The sequence below is a fragment of the Falco punctatus genome, assembly GCF_963210335.1.
Source record: "Falco punctatus genome assembly, chromosome: 9".
Classification (NCBI taxonomy): domain Eukaryota; kingdom Metazoa; phylum Chordata; class Aves; order Falconiformes; family Falconidae; genus Falco; species Falco punctatus.
The window spans coordinates 25270442-25289119 of NC_137589.1; the positions used below are offsets into that span (position 1 = coordinate 25270442).

Consider the following 18678-nt stretch of genomic DNA (forward strand, 5'->3'; position numbering starts at 1 on the left):
TAAACCGCTCCGATCACACAGTGCTTTCCCACTTCTGTGCTGCCGTATCAGCTTCTTCACCTGCAGAACAGGGTGTTTGGGCCAATACAATGCTTCGCTACCACATCATCTAACCAAGAACCTTTCACTACACCACTAATCCACAGGTGATTATAAGTAGTATCTTAGAAAGGGAGAAGGGTAACCTCAAATTGTCAGCCAATAGTTACAGCAGCTACAGATCATTTCTGGTCCACAAGACCGTAAGAGCAAAGGGTGCAGCTGGTGTGCGGATGAAGATCACCAGTTTAACGTTTCACGGAAGATTTGGAAAACAAAGGGTAAAGCATTACACCACAATCCTGTACTCCTATAAGAACTGATGATTTAAGGACTGATGCCACTCCAATCATTTCCCAGCAAGGTTATCTGATGCCTGCGGTGAGAGTCACAGGATGGAACAGGTTTGAACCAAGGATGAAGGAGATGCAATAGAGCTGCACAACTAATGGATTACTCAGTCTAGTACTCAAACCGAAAGTCAAAATTAGGTTGTTCTGAACATATATGAGGGAGGGGAGAGGCAAACCAGAAAAGCAAAATAAAACAAAATGCAGACAGAAAGTGAAACAAATGACTGTTACTTTGGGCCCGATTATTAAGTGTTTGAGCTTTATCCCACTTCCCTTTAAACCTCAGATTATTTATAAAACATGGATCACATAACAAAATGTTTCATTTTAAGTATTTCCAAAACATATATTCTGTATTCTCTATTTTCCTCCCTTTTCAGCCAAGTTAAGTTGTCCAAATGCAACAGTTGTGTCCCCTAATATGCATTTTAAGGAAAATTTACTATTTGTTAAAATACTGTGTCAACATATACAAGACAAGAAAAGGCAAAGACAACAGGAAGACAGTTGTAGTGAGGAGTTCATAACTCTTTTCAAATTCAACAGCTCCTATATTTATTATATTAAGGTATCCCATTTATTATATTAAGTCTTCTGTGCAACAATAATCTTCAAATATGTGCTGTAGGTCAAAGGAGATTTTAAGTTTGATGGAACTGCTTTGGTTAAGTTACACTAAATTAATTGCCCAATCTTAGCGCAAAAGAACTGCTAAATAATCACCAATATGCCAAAATAAGCATTAAACAAACAAACAAACAAAAAACCACAAGAAAAAACAAACCAAAAACCTACAGTACATTTAAAGTAAAAAAATCTGTAACAATTCAATCAAGAAAGAAGTAGTAGAAAGTAAGTCAGATCTTATGTTCTTTCCCTCCCCTAATTATTTTCCCTCTGGAATATAAATATGGATTCAACATTTTGAGATGAGACCAATACAATGCACAGGCCTCTGGGCCCTCAATCATGTTTTATTTCACTGTGACAATTCTTCTTCACCTAAAGAAACTAGTTCAATTAGCCTTTGCAAAAACTTAGTAATTCATAAGGTCATAAATACCCTGGTGGAGTCAGTTTCTGTAGGTGCAAGTAGGCTTCTGGAGAGGGAAGAAAAGGTTTGATGTCAATTAAGGCATGAATGCAGATTCCAACTCAGTGACTCTCAAAGCCAGAACACTGCGATCATGTGTGTCCAAAATTATTCCTCGGGTGTTTTTGCAGCTATCTCAAACAGAATTCCTATGACCAGTGCATACATGTGGACACAGAACAACAACAACAAGAAAAAAACCACCAACCCACAAAAATCAAAACAGCACAGCAAATAAATCACTTTAATTCCAAAACCTTACATTTTTAAAGGTGTAATTGTAAAGGAACTAAAAAGTCAATCTCCTGTCTGTTAACTGTTGCCAGAGTTTGATCCCACCACAGTCTTTGCATCTTAGGAAACGTGCAAGGCCATCTGCTAATAAGAAAAATACTGCAACATCTTGTACTCCTGCTTAGCACTCCCCAACTGACATCCGAATTAGGCTTTAGATGAAGGGTAAGTTAAGAAAATAGTCAAGGCTACTACTTTTACCAGCCAAAAAAAAAAAAGCTGCAACCCAAGGAACAGTGCAAAGATGAAAACACAGGCTTTACAGTGCTCGCCCATACCAAGCCAGGGTAGTCAAAGAACAAACAAAAAATCCTCCAGGCCCATTGCTATCTCTTGGTTTGTATCCTTCATATATATAAAAAACCCCAAACAGCTGCAGTTATTAACTACATGAGGTATGACTCCAAGTCACATGCAAACACTATTGTTTTGACAAGAATCTGGTGGCTTCTCAAACGTCTCTGAAAGCTCCCTACCAAGACAAATACTCTCCACCGCAAAACAGATATATGCATGCAGTCATCACACCTCCGGGGGGGCAGGGAAGAGTGCAAACCACATGTGCCTAATCGACATTAACTACATGAGCACAAGATATCAGATAATTAGGTCAAGAAGCATGCAGGAGTGTTGCTGCATGCTAGGTGATGCCTGCTGAGGGCCCAGTCATGCCAAGTTTTGGGTTTAGGACAAACTACAATCCCCCAGGCAATGAATTTGAAAACAACCGTACCGTGCTTTCTGCTGCAGCAGCCATCCATCCCTGCCCGCACGCAAATTTCCGCTAAAATTAACAGCCTCGGGTACACACTGGTTGGGGTTTGCCCAATAGGAGCTACAGACACGTAACACAGGCACTGCACCCAAGAAAGGTGCCCCTCGTTCTTCATACTCGGTACTGCCACTGGGAAGGCAAAAAGTTGGTTGTTACAGGATACTCCAAAGGCAGCATCTCTAAAAATGTGTCAGCAGTGTATTTCATTTTATCCGGAAGTGGTTAAAAAGCCTGAAATATTTAAAACAGCAGCTATCTTTTGATGTTATGAACTCAGCTTATTATGGCAGCTAAGAGCCATACCGACAGAAAATCTGAAGGGTTTCTGAAAAATCTGAGTCATAAACAACTGAAAAGTGGTGTTTAGAACGAAAACGCCAGCTCAACTGCAACCATGGTCTTCCCAAGGCAACAGCATCATGTCAAAACCTGAAAGATCAAAACACGTATCGATAGCTGACGCCAACGCGTTACTACTGATGTTCTGGGGGACGCCAGGCGACCTGCACTTCGAACCACCAAAAGCTTGCAGGAAAAACACAAGGAATGACTGTAAATAGCTATGAAATAGAGGTCACAGGCCTGAGCAACCCTTTCAACAGCACAGCGGAAGGCAGTTGTCTTGCTGCAGCAAATGTAGCCAGTTCTCAGCGACTGCTCTGCTCCTACGGGTCCGGGGCTCGCTGCCCCAAGCCTGTCCTTGCCAGTGGCACCGAACCGGAGTTTCTGCCCTCGGTGGGGAGGCAGCTGCCCCCGCCGCAGCTGGAGCACAGGAGGCACACGCCTCACGGCCAGCCCGCAGCCCACCGCGCTTTGCTCCGGGGCCGTGCCCGGCGTTCGCAAGCCGAGCCCACAGCCCAGCGCACCCACCGGAGCCGGCGAGCCCTGGCCCCCCTTGGCGGAGCGGAGCTCGGCGCAGGGCACAACGGCCCGGCCCGCGGGGGCGTTCGGGGGCGTTCGGGGGCGCTGGGGGGCGGCGGCCCCCGCCCGGGCTGGGCTGCCCCGCCTGCCCCGCCGCGGTCACCTGCGGGCAGAGGGCAGCGCCGCCGCCGCGGGGCCAGGCCGGGGGCGGGCCCGCGCCATGTTTACCAACATGGGAGGAGCCGGGCGCGGGCTGGGGCAGGGGAGCCGCCGCGCCGCGACCAGCCGCTTTCACTTTGCCGGAGCGTGCGGGAGAGCGCTGGGCAGCGGCGGCATGGCAGGGCGGGGGGCCCTGACCCTGCTCCTCGTAAGTGTCCGCCCGGGCGGGCGAGCGGGCCGGGGCGGGCGCAGCGGGGTGGCCGGGCGGGGGCGCGGGGCGCTGCCTGGCTCCCGGGGGGCGCCGGCCGCAGCAAATTTTTTTCCGACATTTCAGCCAATTCATTTAGGCGTTTTTTGTTGGTTTTTTTTTTTTTCCTTTTACAAAAACTACCTTCGAGTTCAGGCACTTTACGGTTCTACAGTCGCTTCCTAGGGTGCCAGGTGAGGGGAGGCGGGCGCTGCGGAGGAGCAGCGGGACAGAAAAGGGACACGGGCCGTGTGCCCTCGCTGCGGGGCCCGGGACGGCTGGCGCTGGCCTCGGTCCGCAGCCACCCAGGCCCAGCCAGAGACGCTGGCAGGGCAGGTTCAGCACGGTGAGGTATCTGCCCGCACAAAGACCGCGTTGGTGGGAGCTGACTTGCACCTCAGCAATCCAAACCGAAGGGATCCGGTAAGGCAATGTAAAAACAAATACCTGTGGCGGAGAAGTTACGAAGCTGACAGCGGCCCCAGGAAAACCTGGAGAAGCTGTCCAAGCCCGACAGCACCAAGCGCAGCATTCATCATCAGTAGTCGGGCAGGGCCTTCCCTTCTTGTCCTGATCATCCCCTGAGCACAGTACGAGGCTCTGCAGCTTCATGGCTCAGGTCACGTGTCTGACCGGCACCAGGAAAGTCACCTTCGCCAACACTCATAGTTTGAAGGGCTCCTGCCAACAAGGAAGGTAAGGAGGTATCTCAGTGTCCGGAGCACAGGCATCTGCTCTGGAACAGGTGCGTTAGGCCATGAGCTGCAGTGGCAGCAAGCTCCTGGGCAGGAGACCTGGGGCGCGGGTGTATGGCTCTGCCCGCGCCCCGGCAGCCCCGCGGGGCTGGGGCAGGCGGCAGTAAGGCGGGCAGCACAGCAGAGCCATGACCTGCCCGGAAGCGCGGATGCGATATACATCGCTTCGCCAACCCCAGCTCTCACCTACTTCAGAGAGAACTCACTGGATGGAGTTCACGTTCAAAGTCTCTTCACAGTGTTACGTTGCTAAGGAATGCAGTTTTCTTTCGGGTTTGGCAGGTTAAAATCAGGTGTTAAGATAAAAACTACTCAAATTCTGATCTCATTTACTAAGTAACAGATAGTAAACTATTTAAAGTGATTCAGAGCACTATATCCACACCGCTGCACAAAGCACCAGAGCACAGTTAAATACAAAGAAGGATTTTCATCTACTGACAAAAGTGTATATCCGGTACAGAAGCAGTAGACAACGGGCACCAGTGCCAGTGTAGCTCAGAATGTTGGAACTATTCAGAATATAAGTCAAGATTAAAAAAATATTTTAACACACTGTTTCCAGAGAACAAATATAATTTCTATTCCTGTCTTCCACTTGTTCCCAAATTTCAGTCTTTCCCTTGGAAAGACTGTAGCACTCTACATACTTTCTATTTTTTTTTAAATATATTTTTATTAGCATGTTGTTCCAATACTTATAAAGCAGTACACCTGGGCAGCATTTTACATACTAATTTGATTAAACCAGAACTTGGAAGCAGTTTGTTGAATGAGACCTCAATTTTGCAAGGAACTCCATGCTGCACTAAAGTAGAAGCAGTTGCAGGGATAGTTGTGCAAAATAGCAATGACCTATGCAGTTAGAAAACATCTTAAGTTTACCTTGTAAAACAAGCCACAAAACCACACACCACTCAGAGACACACTCTAAAGGAATAGGTCATCTTAAGAGAGTGAAGTGTTATCTAAATATTCTGTAATCATCTGATATGACTACAAAGCAGGCAGTTTTCTGGAAATTGAGAAAACGTACCTTTTAAAACAGGACTCCTGCATTACTGCACTGACCCTTCTTTCTCATTTCCCAGACAACTAATGTTTAAATATGTATGCATAAACAGCCATAAAGTCATGGGATGACCCAAGACTCAAGTGAAAAGTATAAGGGCCCTAATTCTGGAAACATTCGTCTGCGCCTGTTTCCACAGTTAACTGCCTTCATCTTTGAGGCAACTCACTGAACAAAGAGAAAGTGCCAACAAGAAAACTGTATTGTGTTACAAAAGGAAAAGGGGCAAGAGCTGCTTAGTTTCTGCACTGTCCAGCTCTTACTCATCCCTAGTCACAACATCAAAGTGAGGTGGGAGCTGTTAATATTGCTGCAACTCTCCCAAATTGTACAGTGTTCATTAGATGTTCACTAGTACAGTACTCTTAAAAACAAAAAGAAACCCCGTAAAATGACCAACCGTACACCCCCCCCCCCCAATATAATGCCATAATTTGCATGTGAGTCACCTGAGATGTGAGATAGTAATGTACTGAATTTGGACAGTGACTATTTTAAAACACTGGACAGTAACTGAGGTTTCTTAACTCTCACAGGCACTGAACACATGCATCTCACTTGAAATCTTAAGTTCAGGATGCTTCTAGTTGTGGGGCAGTATCAGCTCCCATTGCTGGGCTTCGGAAAATGGAAATGGATACTTTTGATCCTTCTCATAACAGATTTTAAAACACAAAAGGGGGAAAATGAAAATTATACTGGAGGGATTGGAAGCAGTAATTACTTATCATAGTAAAAGAACTGGGGTAGAGAATCATCTTCACAAGAAGTGTGAAATTAAAAGCCATCCTGACAGAATTAGCACAAGGGAGATACATAGAAAACTGTTAAAATGGAGTTAACTCCAGTAATCATTTGTCAAAAATACCAAAAGCAAATAAAAACTCAGAAAATGAGTTAAAAGTTTGCCTCAGCTCCCACTAGGCAAAAAAGCAAGAAAAATCCCACACCCTCCTTTTTTTAACACTTAGAAAACCCCTGATGAGCTCATGCACATGTAACAGATGTGGAGTAGAAAAAGGCCACCAAGTTCTGAAGGCATCAACCTTCTTCTCATCCATAGGTGTCTATGAATTAGAAATAGAAGTGGTTTGCTAAAAATAAAATGTATTATAAAGATAACGGGAGAAAGCAGAGACTTGTTCTTTCTCAGGGTTAAAAGCTGTAAAGCTTTAAAAAGCCCTGTATGCAAATAACACGTTCACATACTTCCAAAGCTGAGATTACATCCCCATAATGTACATCTGCTAAAACTTTTCAGTTAAAGGAAGTTGACCTGTTATGAACTCTGATACAGGAAGAATCATAGGCCTGAGAATCCCAAAATGACATGAGTTTTCAAAGAAACTAAAGTCCCTGTCACTCTGCCCTGGGGACACAGATGAAACCAAATTTTATAAGTCTCCTTAGCAGATGCCTGTTGGTGAAAGCATTTTGGAGGACTCTGTATATGGAGTGAAGGAGAGGGAGAAGGTAGAAAGCTCTCTTAGGTGCCTAGGCAACGCAGAATGAAAGAAACCAAAATATTTGGGCTCATGTGATAATTTTTGTGGATGCTGCTACCGTTAGATATCCCTGATTGGTTGATTTTATTACCATTGACTGCTTAGTTCATAATCCATTTAGATATCCATTATCCATTTAGATATGACAACTACTTTTTAGATTAAGATGAGAAAGGTAGAAGATAGCCTCTGTGAGTCATTTTAGGCTGAAAACGTACAGCTGCTGTTTGAACGTACACATCATAAAAAAGTACCTATCACCCCGCCTCTGTAAAGCCCCCGAAGTGCTTTCTTTCCGCTATGACTGCTCACTGCTCAGCGACAACAAAGACAATTAAGGTGTGTGCAGGAAGCTAGTGACTATTGACATCCCCCCCCACACACCCCCAAGACACACCAAAACGTGTACATAGCAAACGGACTGCTTTTAAGAGGGTGCAAATCCAGGAGGAGAAAAAAAGTTTGAAAAAAATTAGGGTGTTGCTTTGAAAAATCTCAACTGTTTTCTCATTCATTTCTCAGGAAGGTGGTGTAAGACATCCCTGCAAGCAGAACCAGTGTAGGTATTTGGTGTTGCTTAAAGTGTCATTCTGAGAAGTGATCCCCACTTCTTGTAAGCATACCAGGAAGTTCATCTCCGTGAGCGACAGCGAAGGGCTTCCATCAGAAAGAGCTGTATTTCTGTTCCCTGTCACGGTATCAGCATAGCTCGTTTGTATAAAAGCATAAGCAAGAGGCAGAGCAGTGTGTTTGCGTGAGGGAACTCTGATCACGCACTGTGATTGCAGGCGTTCAGTAAACACAAAAGAAACCCTGTTTAGTTTTACTGGTATTAGTCATTTAGAAAGGTGTTTCCTTCTTCATTATATCCCATTTTCTGCGTGATTCTCTGGACATTTTCTTTCTTTGTGCGTGCTCTGTGCTTTGCCAGTGCCATTCAGTTTCTCTGCTGTGCCCAGGTACTGTCTGTGGGTGCACTAGGGCTGTGGTAATCTTCACAATCCCTCTTCTCTTTACTGCTGCCCAGGGTCTTATTTCCACCAGCCCACCAAAAATGGGTTGACTTCTCCGATCTAAAAAGGGGAGATCTGCATGCCAAAAGCAGGACCCAGGGTGCCCCTGTGAGTGCAGAGCTTCGCCAGGGCAGGTGAGGAGGGGGAGCGGAGCCCTGGCTGCGGGGCAGGCTGCTCTGAGCAGCGCAGGCAGCGGGGCTGGCGCCGCTCTTCTTGCTCACCCTGTTGAGTCAGTTCCTCCATCCGTGTGGGGAGATGGAGTCACTTCCCCACCAGCTTCCTCACACCATGAATGGCATCTGCCTCGGCCCCAGCTGCACCACCTGCCTTCAGGGCTGGAAGCCTTCTGGCACCATTGGCTTTCCTGGGGCAGCCAAAGATCCATCTCTGTCATTTTGTCTCAGGGCATCCCCGCCCTGGCGGCCACTCACTTCCAGACCCTTCTGCTGGCCAAGGCCCCATGGCAGGCAGGGCATCACGATACTCCGGCTCTGAGCTGGGGCAACACACGTCCCCCTGGTGCTGTCTTGTGCCTGTCCTCTCCCATGGCCCCGTCCAACGTGTGGCAGAGGAGCAATGGAGGTGCAGGGCTTCACCATGCTTCAGAGAAAGCCAAACCAGACAGGACACATGTCCCTGACTACATTTTAGTCATCGTTTTTTAATCAGACTTTCTATGCCAAAAAGGAAAACAAGTTATGCTGATTTGGCACATGCATTTGACGGCTTCTGTTAAGGCCTTACATTAACTTTAACCTTTTAATATTATTATAATGGGACTTGGTGAAGCCTGGGCAGCAAAGGAAGAGAGCAGCACTGCTGAATGGCTGAGCATCCATACCTGCAGCTTCTCAAGTACTAAACTGGTTTCTTAGCATGTGAAGCTTCTCCTCCAGGTGCAAAGAAAGGTCTTCTTAATTTTAGTCTAGTTACTAATATTATATAGATTTTAAAACAGAGGGCTTCTAAGAAAAGAAAATGCTTTTCACCTTCCTACCTCTGAATAGACTAGAGCATCAAAAGAAGTGGCTACCTGTAGAACTCAGCAGACAGCGGTCATACTGGTTACTTCAATTAATTAGCCACAGATAATGCTTCCTTCACTTGAGAGCCCGGTTTGAAATCCAAACCCATTTTTCAGAAAGTTAAATTAGATAATTAGTTTTATGGATCTAACTAAAAAGTTACAGTCAGCATCCAAGCAGTTTCACAAAAAATCACAAAGATTGAATTAATCAGCCATTAAATATCACCCTCTGGTGTGGGAGGAAGTGTAAAAATAAAAATAACCAGTCCTCAAATTATTAGTGAATTCCTTAAATACGTATGTCCCTTGTTGAGATACAGTCAAATTTCTATTAAACCACAAAAGTGTTCAACAATATCCAACCATTCAGAATTAACCTCTTTCATCCAAGACAAAATTAAAATTAAATTATTCTAGTTAAGGTGTTTTGCATGCTGATTTAAAACATGAGTGAATCTGCAATCGCTATGACTTTGAGTCCATGCAGTGCACTACTGTATTTGGCATCTTCTTTGCATTGTACCTCATTGTCCACTAATGTCCCTTCCAGAAAAGGTTCTGTGCCACCCCTCTTTTCATAACTTGGCTTGTTCTTTCATTTTGCCAAGGACAATAGCATTGCTCCATTTCTTCTCAGGCATCATTTCCCCCCATTCCTCACCATCTCTCACAATGTATATATGAGTCTTTTGTAAAACACAAAACAATTTTTTTTTTTAATTAAAAAGAGGAGCAAGAACAGTGAACATAGAGCTCAGCTTAGACGTTCTAAGACTTCAAACCCTTCAGGACAAGGATTATCTTAATTTTTTCTGTTACAGCTCCACACAGTAAAACACAAGTAAAATAGGTTGTGAAAATGTTCAAATCACTCCAAACTATCAGCAGAAATTAGGTTAAGTAAAGGCAGGCTGCGCTGCATAATAGTATTTCTAGGAGGGAATCTGGCTCTCCAGCCAACAAGCACTACATCGCTCCATTATACAGACATCTCGTACTTAGTGCATGCAAAGTATATACAGAATTCCCTACAAACCATTGCCAAGAGCAATTCAAACTATAGCAGATCTAGCCTTATCATTTTCCTGCCTTACTCTGAAAATAGAGAAAAAAGAATGGTTTGGCCTCTGGTCCACAGTGCTTTCTTACTATCATAAAAAGAGGCAGGACAGTGATGGCTGGTAAAGTTGCTATTGACTAGTAACAGGAAAAAAATAAAAACCCCAAGCTTTATGAATTTTAACTTGACAGAGATTCAAAGAAATGGATCAGGGTGTAAATTAATTTGAAAGGAGAGTGATACTTCTTTCAGGAATATACAGGTATCATCTTCTAAGGAGAAAAATAATTGAATTGGGAAACAACGTGAGAACAAGATCATTTTAGGAATTGGGTATTCTGGCTGATATTAAAACATCCCATTTTTTCTTCAAAGGCATTAACACTGTTCAGTTTGCAAGCAACAGTAGGGCAGCAAGAAATTAAGAAAGGTAGCATTTGAACTTCCTTAGTTCTGTACAGAAAATTATTACTGGCTAAGAAAGGGCAGACTTAGGCACAGCCACTTGAGGCAGAGAAAGCTCTTCAAGAAAATAATGGGAGCTCCTTTGCTTTGCACTATGATTGGGCATATGAGGTCATCTGTTACAGCTGAGGTGCATGGGCCTGTTCTCAAGCATTAATGTTCAAACTATCAGTACCTGTAGCAGTAGGGTTGATGGCATTAAATTTAATTTGTGTCCTCATTATCCATTAACTCTTCCGAAGTAAAGGACAACTTTAATGAGGGGGTGAATATTGGTATGTTTAGCAATAAAGTAACAGTACTGATGTCACTCTGTGCTAGTAGTTAAACACAGCTACAGTCCTTGACAGTTTTTTTGTATAACTTGCTGTCTTCTCTCCTAGGTTGTTAACTTAATTATTGAAACACAGTGTAAAAATGATACTGAAGCTCCAATACACATGGCATACAATAAGTTAATTACAAGGATGACCATTGCTAAGAGAGAAATTAAGTGTAATCCGGATGAATACAATTTAGGTGCTCAGTGTTGCAAGAAATGTAAACGTGGTGAGTATCGCTAGAAGACTGTTGAGAAGTCATTAAGAGTGAAAGCCACAACATGCATAATGGCTTTCTGCTGGGATATCTGAGTGGGATACTGGGATACTGTGGTTTCCTGGATGCAATGCTTTGTCCTAGCTGTATCTTTATTACAGGACAGTATATAGTTCAAAAGTATGTCTTGAGCTCAGGGCACCCTTCACTACAGGTAGTAGTTCTCACATAACATGCTTGTCACGAAAGAGCGAAGAATTACATACACATCTTTGAAAGAGGTTAAAAAAGTGCAAGCACAGGCTTTTGCCTACCAGACTCCATATATTCATTGGTTTTCCAATTTTGCATGTACAGTTTTGTTTGGTGTGTTCTCCTTCAATCCTAAATTGGAGGAAGAAGGGGGATAATCAGATTTTGTGTACTACATTCCTGAAGAGCATATAAATATAGATTATTATATAGATCTATTAGATTATTATAATAGATCTAAATATAGATCTAGAAAGAATATAGATTCTGTCCATATCTGTAAATAAAAAAGTATTAGGGATTAATCTGGCATAGGTCATACAGCTGATGGCTTCTGCCCAAAGTTATTACAAATCTTAATTCTTTGTTTTTTGTCTGTACAGGTTTTGTTAAAAGTATCAACTGCCCAACAAATATCAGCAAACACTGTGTTCCGTGTGAAAATGGAAAGGAGTACATTGATCACGTCAACGATTTGGATGAGTGTTTGAGATGCCATTCATGTGACAGCATATTTGGTATGTCTATAGAAACAGCAACCCTAGCAATGACTTTTTTCATACGAGATTTGACTGAAAAGTCTCCACAATCCATGAATAGCGGGTAGCATGCAGATTAAAATGTAGTGTGTGAAGGATTTTGTGAAAGTGTCGTAAGTTTATCCTCCAGTTCCCTTTTGTCAAGCACAAAGTAGGAAGAACAAGCTTTGTTGGTCCATTATTTCTCCTTATATCTGCCTTTGCTCAGCCAAAGCACTCCTTGCAAAGCAGACCCTATACAAACTGGTTAGGGTCCAGGAAGGAAAGCTGTCACTCTTCTTTGCCCTCTACTTAAAAGGAGAGAGATGTTGTAAGAAGCAGGCATGAGAAAATTCCCAATGGTTTCTTTTGTAGTCTTTCACGTAATTAATGGTATTACTTAAAACTGCTGGAGCTAGTAGAGTGATGACTTGTATACATTCAAGACACTGTATGGGATATAGGGTCAAATTTCAAGACTATGATGCATGCCCTACCAGATCAGACCAGTGGTCCACCTGCCCCAGTATTCTGCATTCAGCACTGGAGGCAAGAGCTGCTATTTAGAGAAAACACAAAACAAACCTGTCTACTTTTGATGGTCTGGTCCCTACAAGTCTACAGCATCCACAGTTGTGGGAAAGGACGTTAGAAAGTCCATCCCCACCTAGTCGTTTTAGTATCTGTTTATGAACCCTTTGTACATGAACCTGCTGGGGGTCACCAGGATCCAGAAATTCACTACCTGTTGCATAAATACCCATAATAGATGGCGCTTTTTTTTAAATCCATTAAACTGATCTCCTACCAGTTCTACCAGCTGTCCTGTAATTCTAGTATACTTGGATTTAGGGAATGATAGTTCTGCATTCATCATATCCAAAATTGAGTTTGGTGAGTGGAGAGACAGCTCTTAACTCCAATATGGTTGTTCTCAGAAGAATGGATATTCTTTTGGAACATCAATCTTTAGTGCTTTCCCCTTCGTGTAATGCCTCCATATTCATAGAAATTTTTCTCTCATTAGCTATTTTAATAAGCATTTTTGGATGGGTAATGAAGCTGAGGAGAGCAAAACAATTCAGTATTTTGTACAGTGCCACAATTAAACTGCAGGGGAAAAGACAAAGGGTAATGGGATGACTAGTCACATTATCCCATGGACAATAATGTAAAGAGAAGTCAGTAGAAAACATTAGGCAGGAGGAAAATTACCACTGAAGTTCCATTAGAACCATTCTTGGGATTGTTCAAATTCAGTATTTCTGTGAATGGCTTCAGCACTGGTTCCACAGTAGAACTTCATCAAATGTTTAAAGATAACATGGTTTCCCATTGCAGCAGGGCACTGAATGCGATAACTCAAAAATTCACTTCTATTCCTATATGCTTATGAAAATAGCTTTCCTAGTAGGTAGACATTTATAGTAATTTTAACGCAGAAATAATAGATGGAGATAGTTTAATCATATACATTGAGGGTAGGAGAAAATTAATTCACTTATTTTGATATTTAAGCAGGGAATATGTTAGCTAAAAAGGGACAGTAGAATTCCTCACCATTGTAGGTCCTCAAGACATAAAACTTGTTGTCTGTCAGGAAGAATAGAGAACCTGTCTCTGAAATCAAGCAGGGAGATGGGTGATGTAATCTTCTGAGTTTCCTTCTGGCTTTGTGCTTCTGAATGGGAAAAAGCGGCTGACAACGTTTGGCAGTGCCAGAAGAGTTCTCTTCCGGAGTGCTTTTGTGTGATCAGTGTTTCAAACTCTTGGCCAGCAGAGGTCCCTTTGCCATCTCTGTATCTGCAGTGCCCTGGCAGCAGCACTGCCTTATAAAAGCTACGTTGTTCTTACAATTAAGCCTCACCAGTGCCAGCAGTGGTAAAGCTAAAAGCACGTTAAGTCCGAGGACAAGCTTGTGAGGAGAGGCCTGCTTTTTCAAACTAACAAACTTCAGGAAATCTATTTCAGGTCTGGCGGTTGCAAAGAACTGTACCCCAGCACAGAACACAGAATGCACCTGTGCAAAGAACCATTTTTGCAATTCTTCTGTACCATGCAGGCATTGCGATCCATGTAGCGTGTAAGTTTATGCCTTCATCATTAAATAACAAGTTTAATATTGTATGTTATCACACTTTTTTCCCAGCTAGTTTCAAGACAGGGGCTAAGGTAATGTATAACCTGAGGGAAAACATACTAGTTTTCCTTTGCATTTAGCTTGTTGAGTTGACTTAGCTCAGTCAACTGAACTTAAATCCACGCAGGCTTTCCAAAGGCACGCAGAAGCACTTGTATACATCCAAGTCTGTGCATACTTCATTGCATTTATTGAAAAGTATCTGAGCTTTCCTGTTGTCAGTGAGATCTACTGTTAATATCTAGAAAATAATTTCCACACCTTTTTCCACTCCCATACCTTTCCAAACCATTTTCATACCTATTAAATTCCAAACTCCAAGATTCTGATATGTGAAATATTTAGCTGATAACACAAGCTAGAAGATTTTGATTTGCTTTCTTGACAGTTTATAAAGAGAAACAAATCCCATAATATTTTTTTATTCATGTTTTCTGCAGATGTGAAAGTGGCGTCGTTGAAAAACAATGTACTTTAACTTCAGACACTGTGTGCGGAATAAAAGGTACCATTTTAAAACCTAGCACGGTCTAGCATGTGCTTTCTTTTGAGAGGCCGTTGCAATTGTACTCTTCTACACAGTGATCCCTGACAGCCAAGGGCATCGTATCTGCTGGGCCCTGTACGGACCTGTGGAGCATGATTGCTCTTTTCCATTGATTGCTGTGCAGACCTAGGAGCTATTACTCCTTTTTAGGGGCAGCTCATGATAAGCAATGCTTTAAAAAGGAGATAGCTTCTGCCATTAGGAGACAAGAGAAAGGCTTTTCTAATCTGACACAATGTTGCTATATTGCATTTCTTGACTTAACTTTTGTGTAATGTTTTCAATGTTCCAACAGAACCAGGAATGCCATGGTGGGCCACTGCTTTCATAATTGTGTTACTGCTACTACCAGTAGCTGGAGCAATATTCTGGTGTAAGTGATTCCCTATTCCTGTCATACTTTGAATAAGACATTCAACTGCTTATTCAGATCTAACTTTATATTCTTGGAGTCCAGAGGAGACACATACTCTGTCCTAGATTTTTAAAATGCTTTTCTGTTTTAGACAAGAGAAGACAGGAGGGTCGTACTAGCAAGAACCCAGGTGAAGCAGTCCCCAAACCAGAGGCTTCTTATGTAAGTATTGTCGCTTAGATCACAAAAAAACCTCAGCTTCATGCAAGGAACTTTGTTCCATTGAAATTACACTGGGACTCCCCAGGCACGTGCATGCCTCTCTTCTATGACATTAATGAAGTAAATTTCACCATGAGGACACTTTTGGGAGAAGTAGGAGAAACCCTGTATCATCTATTCAGGATTTACACTTCATAAACCAGGGTACCCTGGGAAAAACTCAGGGTACCTGTCTCCATGCATACTTTTAGGCAATGGCAATTGTGAAGTGATTCCCCAAGCTTATCCAAGTCAGATTGGACAGACAGACCTCTTTTGATTCCCTCGCTCGTAAAACAGGGGAATCATGGAGAAAACTAAAGGAAACTTACGGAAGTCAAGTGTCTTGAAATGTGTTTATCCTCTTATACAAGGCTGGTGCTTTACAAAACTTGTTTCTACTCATTTCTCTCTTGCTTCTTTTTTCAGGAGAATGTACCTCTCATATACACAGGTAAGAGACAAGTAATTTCTCAAAATTCAGTAGAAGCAAAAAAATGCAGACATGTAAATCCTACACTAAAAAAAAGGGTATTTTTATGTAGACTTTGCCACTGCCTAGAGCCATCATTCTAGCACAACAGTGAACACTTATTAAAGAAATGCCAGTTCATATTGTGTTTATTAAGGCATTTAGTGGTATCATGAGAGTTTTGCCTCCTCGGGAAGAATTTCTGTTTTATAGGAAGCAATTACTAATTGACAACAGATGAATTTCTGTTCTGCCAGTGGTACAGACACTAGGAGGCAGCAAGCTGGATTTTTAGATTCACGGATAATGATGATACTGGGGTAGTCCCACACCCAGCAGTGCCATTGCAGAAACACAAACCTACCATATGTTCAAGGGCAAATCCACAATAGTAACACACAATCGGAAATGAACATAAGCTCCAAGGCTAGATCACAAGAAAGATCTGTCCTCTTCCAGGACTTTCCCCAACACTATTTTGAGCAAAACAGGTACATGAGGGATGACCAGACTTTAGAGAAGGACAAAACAGGTTACAGAGGGAACTGAGATTATCTTTCAAGTGGTAGAAAGCAATACAGATGCAACCCTAAATATTTGAATTACCTAGCATTTGGTAGGAACATGTAAAAGCAGACCTGCTATATGTTGTAAAAAATTACATATAAATCATACTGAGTCATGAAAACCTGAAACTTAATCTGTTTTGGACAGGAAAAGTATCAGCTCTGAGTGTAGGTGGTAAAAACCAATAAGATGTAAGTGCCAAGATCAATAATTTCCTTTTACATTTCTAGATATTGACCTGAGCAGCCATATTGCTGGTATCGTAGAGGAGATGACACTCCAAGAAGTCAAGACGTTTGTTCGCAATCACAAAGTACCAGAACCTGTCATAGATCAAACTGTTCGGGATTATTTTAGTGATACATCTGAACAGAAGATTAAGCTGTTTCAAGTCTGGTATCAAAGACATGGGATAAAAGGAGCCTATAGAACCCTAATAAACAGCCTGAGAGAGTTTAAAATGTGCACGGCAGCTGATAAAATCGAGGAAAAACTGAACGCAGCTATTTCCAGCTGTCAGGAAGGGGGACAGTCTTATAATGATGACACTGAGCAAAGCAAAACCTGCACTCAAGAAGGTAGAAACTCTTACAATGGTAGTGCTGAGCTAAGTAAAACATGTTCTGGTAGTTTGGAAGAGACATAGCACAGAGTCATTTAAAATTATTTCTGACTTAATTAGTATTTTTCTAATAATACAACAAAGCTTTAAAATGCCATTTCCATTGGCAGTTCTGATGGATTCAAGAAGTTATAATACAAACAAGAAACAATTATGACTTTTGTAACAGTATCTCTCCTTTAAAAAAAGCTTTAACATTTTTTTTTTTTGGTTGTTAAGAACTGGGAAGAGAAGTTTGATGGCTTATTTACGAAAAGGTATAATATAAGAGTCCAGCTATAGGATTCACTACAAGAAGAAAGAAGCAGTAGTCATTACTTGAAGAAATGGGTTAGTCTAAATGTATGGTCCTGCATTACATAATTGATGTAATGTTTTGCTTACATTAAAATTGTGGGATGTTGCATTTTTCAGAGTGAAAACTCTGGTGTTAAGAGTCTATAAAGTATACCAGGAAGAATACTTGAACAAAAAAGATTTTATGTAATATAGACCTGATTAATTTTGAATATAGGTGTTGCTCTGTAATTAAATTCTTCTCTGTTGTAAATAGGAATTGTCCCTTTTATAAAAGCACCTCTGTGTGTATACAGTTTTGTATATGTATGTGTGTATTTATGTATGTATTCTATATGTGCAAGTTTTCTATGCAGAAGTTCCCAGTGCTAAGTAAAAAATACTATTTCCCTTGTTCTCTACAATGATTGCAAGTCTTTTCAAATGTCACAATCCTTCAAAAAAGCAGAAACTGAAGCAACACAGCAGAACCATGATTTTTGGAAGGCAACCTGCAGAAGCCATGAAGTCTCCACATGCACGCATGCAACTAGCTTTTCTAATGCAGGAACTGGTACAACAAAACCACCATGTCTTTTCTTCTTCTCATGCAACATACAGATGCCATTTTTAGGTTTTCTTTTACTCAGGTTAGTAAATCACACAAAGAGAGATCACTCTCCTGAAAAAAATCACCTTACCTTTCTTCCTTCACAGAGGTCTCAGTTCCTAAATCCAAAGGAGCTGCAGTGCTGGCTGCTTTGCATCAAGGCCTTTCCCACTTGCATACCCATTTATGGGAAGTCCCACAAAATCTTTTTACAAAAGAGGAGACCTCAATGTAAAGGCTTGATTTTTCCAGGTCACCCAGTAAGCAGAATGACTTTCTTACTTGGATCTGCCATCAGTTCCCTAGAGAGAATTACCAGCCAGTATTGAGACTTGGCCAAAACATTAGGAGACTTGCCTGAACTTGCTCCTACCTGCCAGCCAAGGTGTGCTGGTGTAGCCGGTAGGGTCCAATTGCTGCCACCTGGCCCCAGGGGTGTGGAAAGGGCAGGAGAGGTCTGGCAGCAGGGTGCCAGGTGCTGGCAATCGACCCCCAGGCAATGCTGGGCACCCACAGCTGTGTGGGATTGCTCCAAAAGGTCACTTGCTAGAGGAGGTGCCTGGGAGAGCAGTGCATGGCCTTTGAAAACAGCTAGAAATCATGGATGGCGTTAAGCAGGAGCCTGACAGGAAAGGCAAGTCCTGCTTAGCTTCAAAGATTAGCTTCAAGAACTTTAAGAATTGACCCGGTAAAGGTCTGAAGGATGCAGAACGTGCTTTGTTGCCAAGCCCAGAGCCAGTTTAGGTTGTACAGCTCTTCCCCAGCTCTCAAGCACCACATAGATGCTAAGCACTTGGAAAAAC

General features: G+C 42.4%; 2 protein-coding genes across 3 annotated transcripts in view; one reads left to right on the forward strand and one right to left on the reverse strand.

Moving 5' to 3' along the window:
• Positions 1-3635: 3635 nt before the first annotated feature.
• Positions 3636-17690, forward strand: FAS (Fas cell surface death receptor; the record flags this gene model as incomplete). Of its 2 annotated transcripts, XM_080401717.1 has the most annotated exons (10): positions 3662-3782; positions 7676-7712; positions 11102-11267; positions 11891-12025; positions 13997-14108; positions 14606-14670; positions 15008-15085; positions 15219-15289; positions 15758-15782; positions 16598-17690. In XM_080401717.1, 8 exons carry the CDS (start codon positions 11159-11161, stop codon positions 17011-17013), a joined length of 1011 nt encoding a protein of 336 aa, XP_080257843.1. In that variant the 3' UTR covers positions 17014-17690. The 2 variants fall into 2 exon arrangements, with proteins under 2 accessions (XP_080257842.1, XP_080257843.1); XM_080401716.1 differs by lacking the exon at positions 7676-7712 and having other exon boundaries at positions 3636-3782.
• Positions 3791-18678, reverse strand: part of LOC308069458 (uncharacterized protein) — a 46628-nt gene continuing 31740 nt past the window's right edge. The window contains exon 5 of the mRNA XM_080401810.1: positions 3791-4502. The gene's annotated coding sequence lies outside the window, so the exon portion shown is untranslated. The remainder of the gene's footprint in view (positions 4503-18678) is intronic.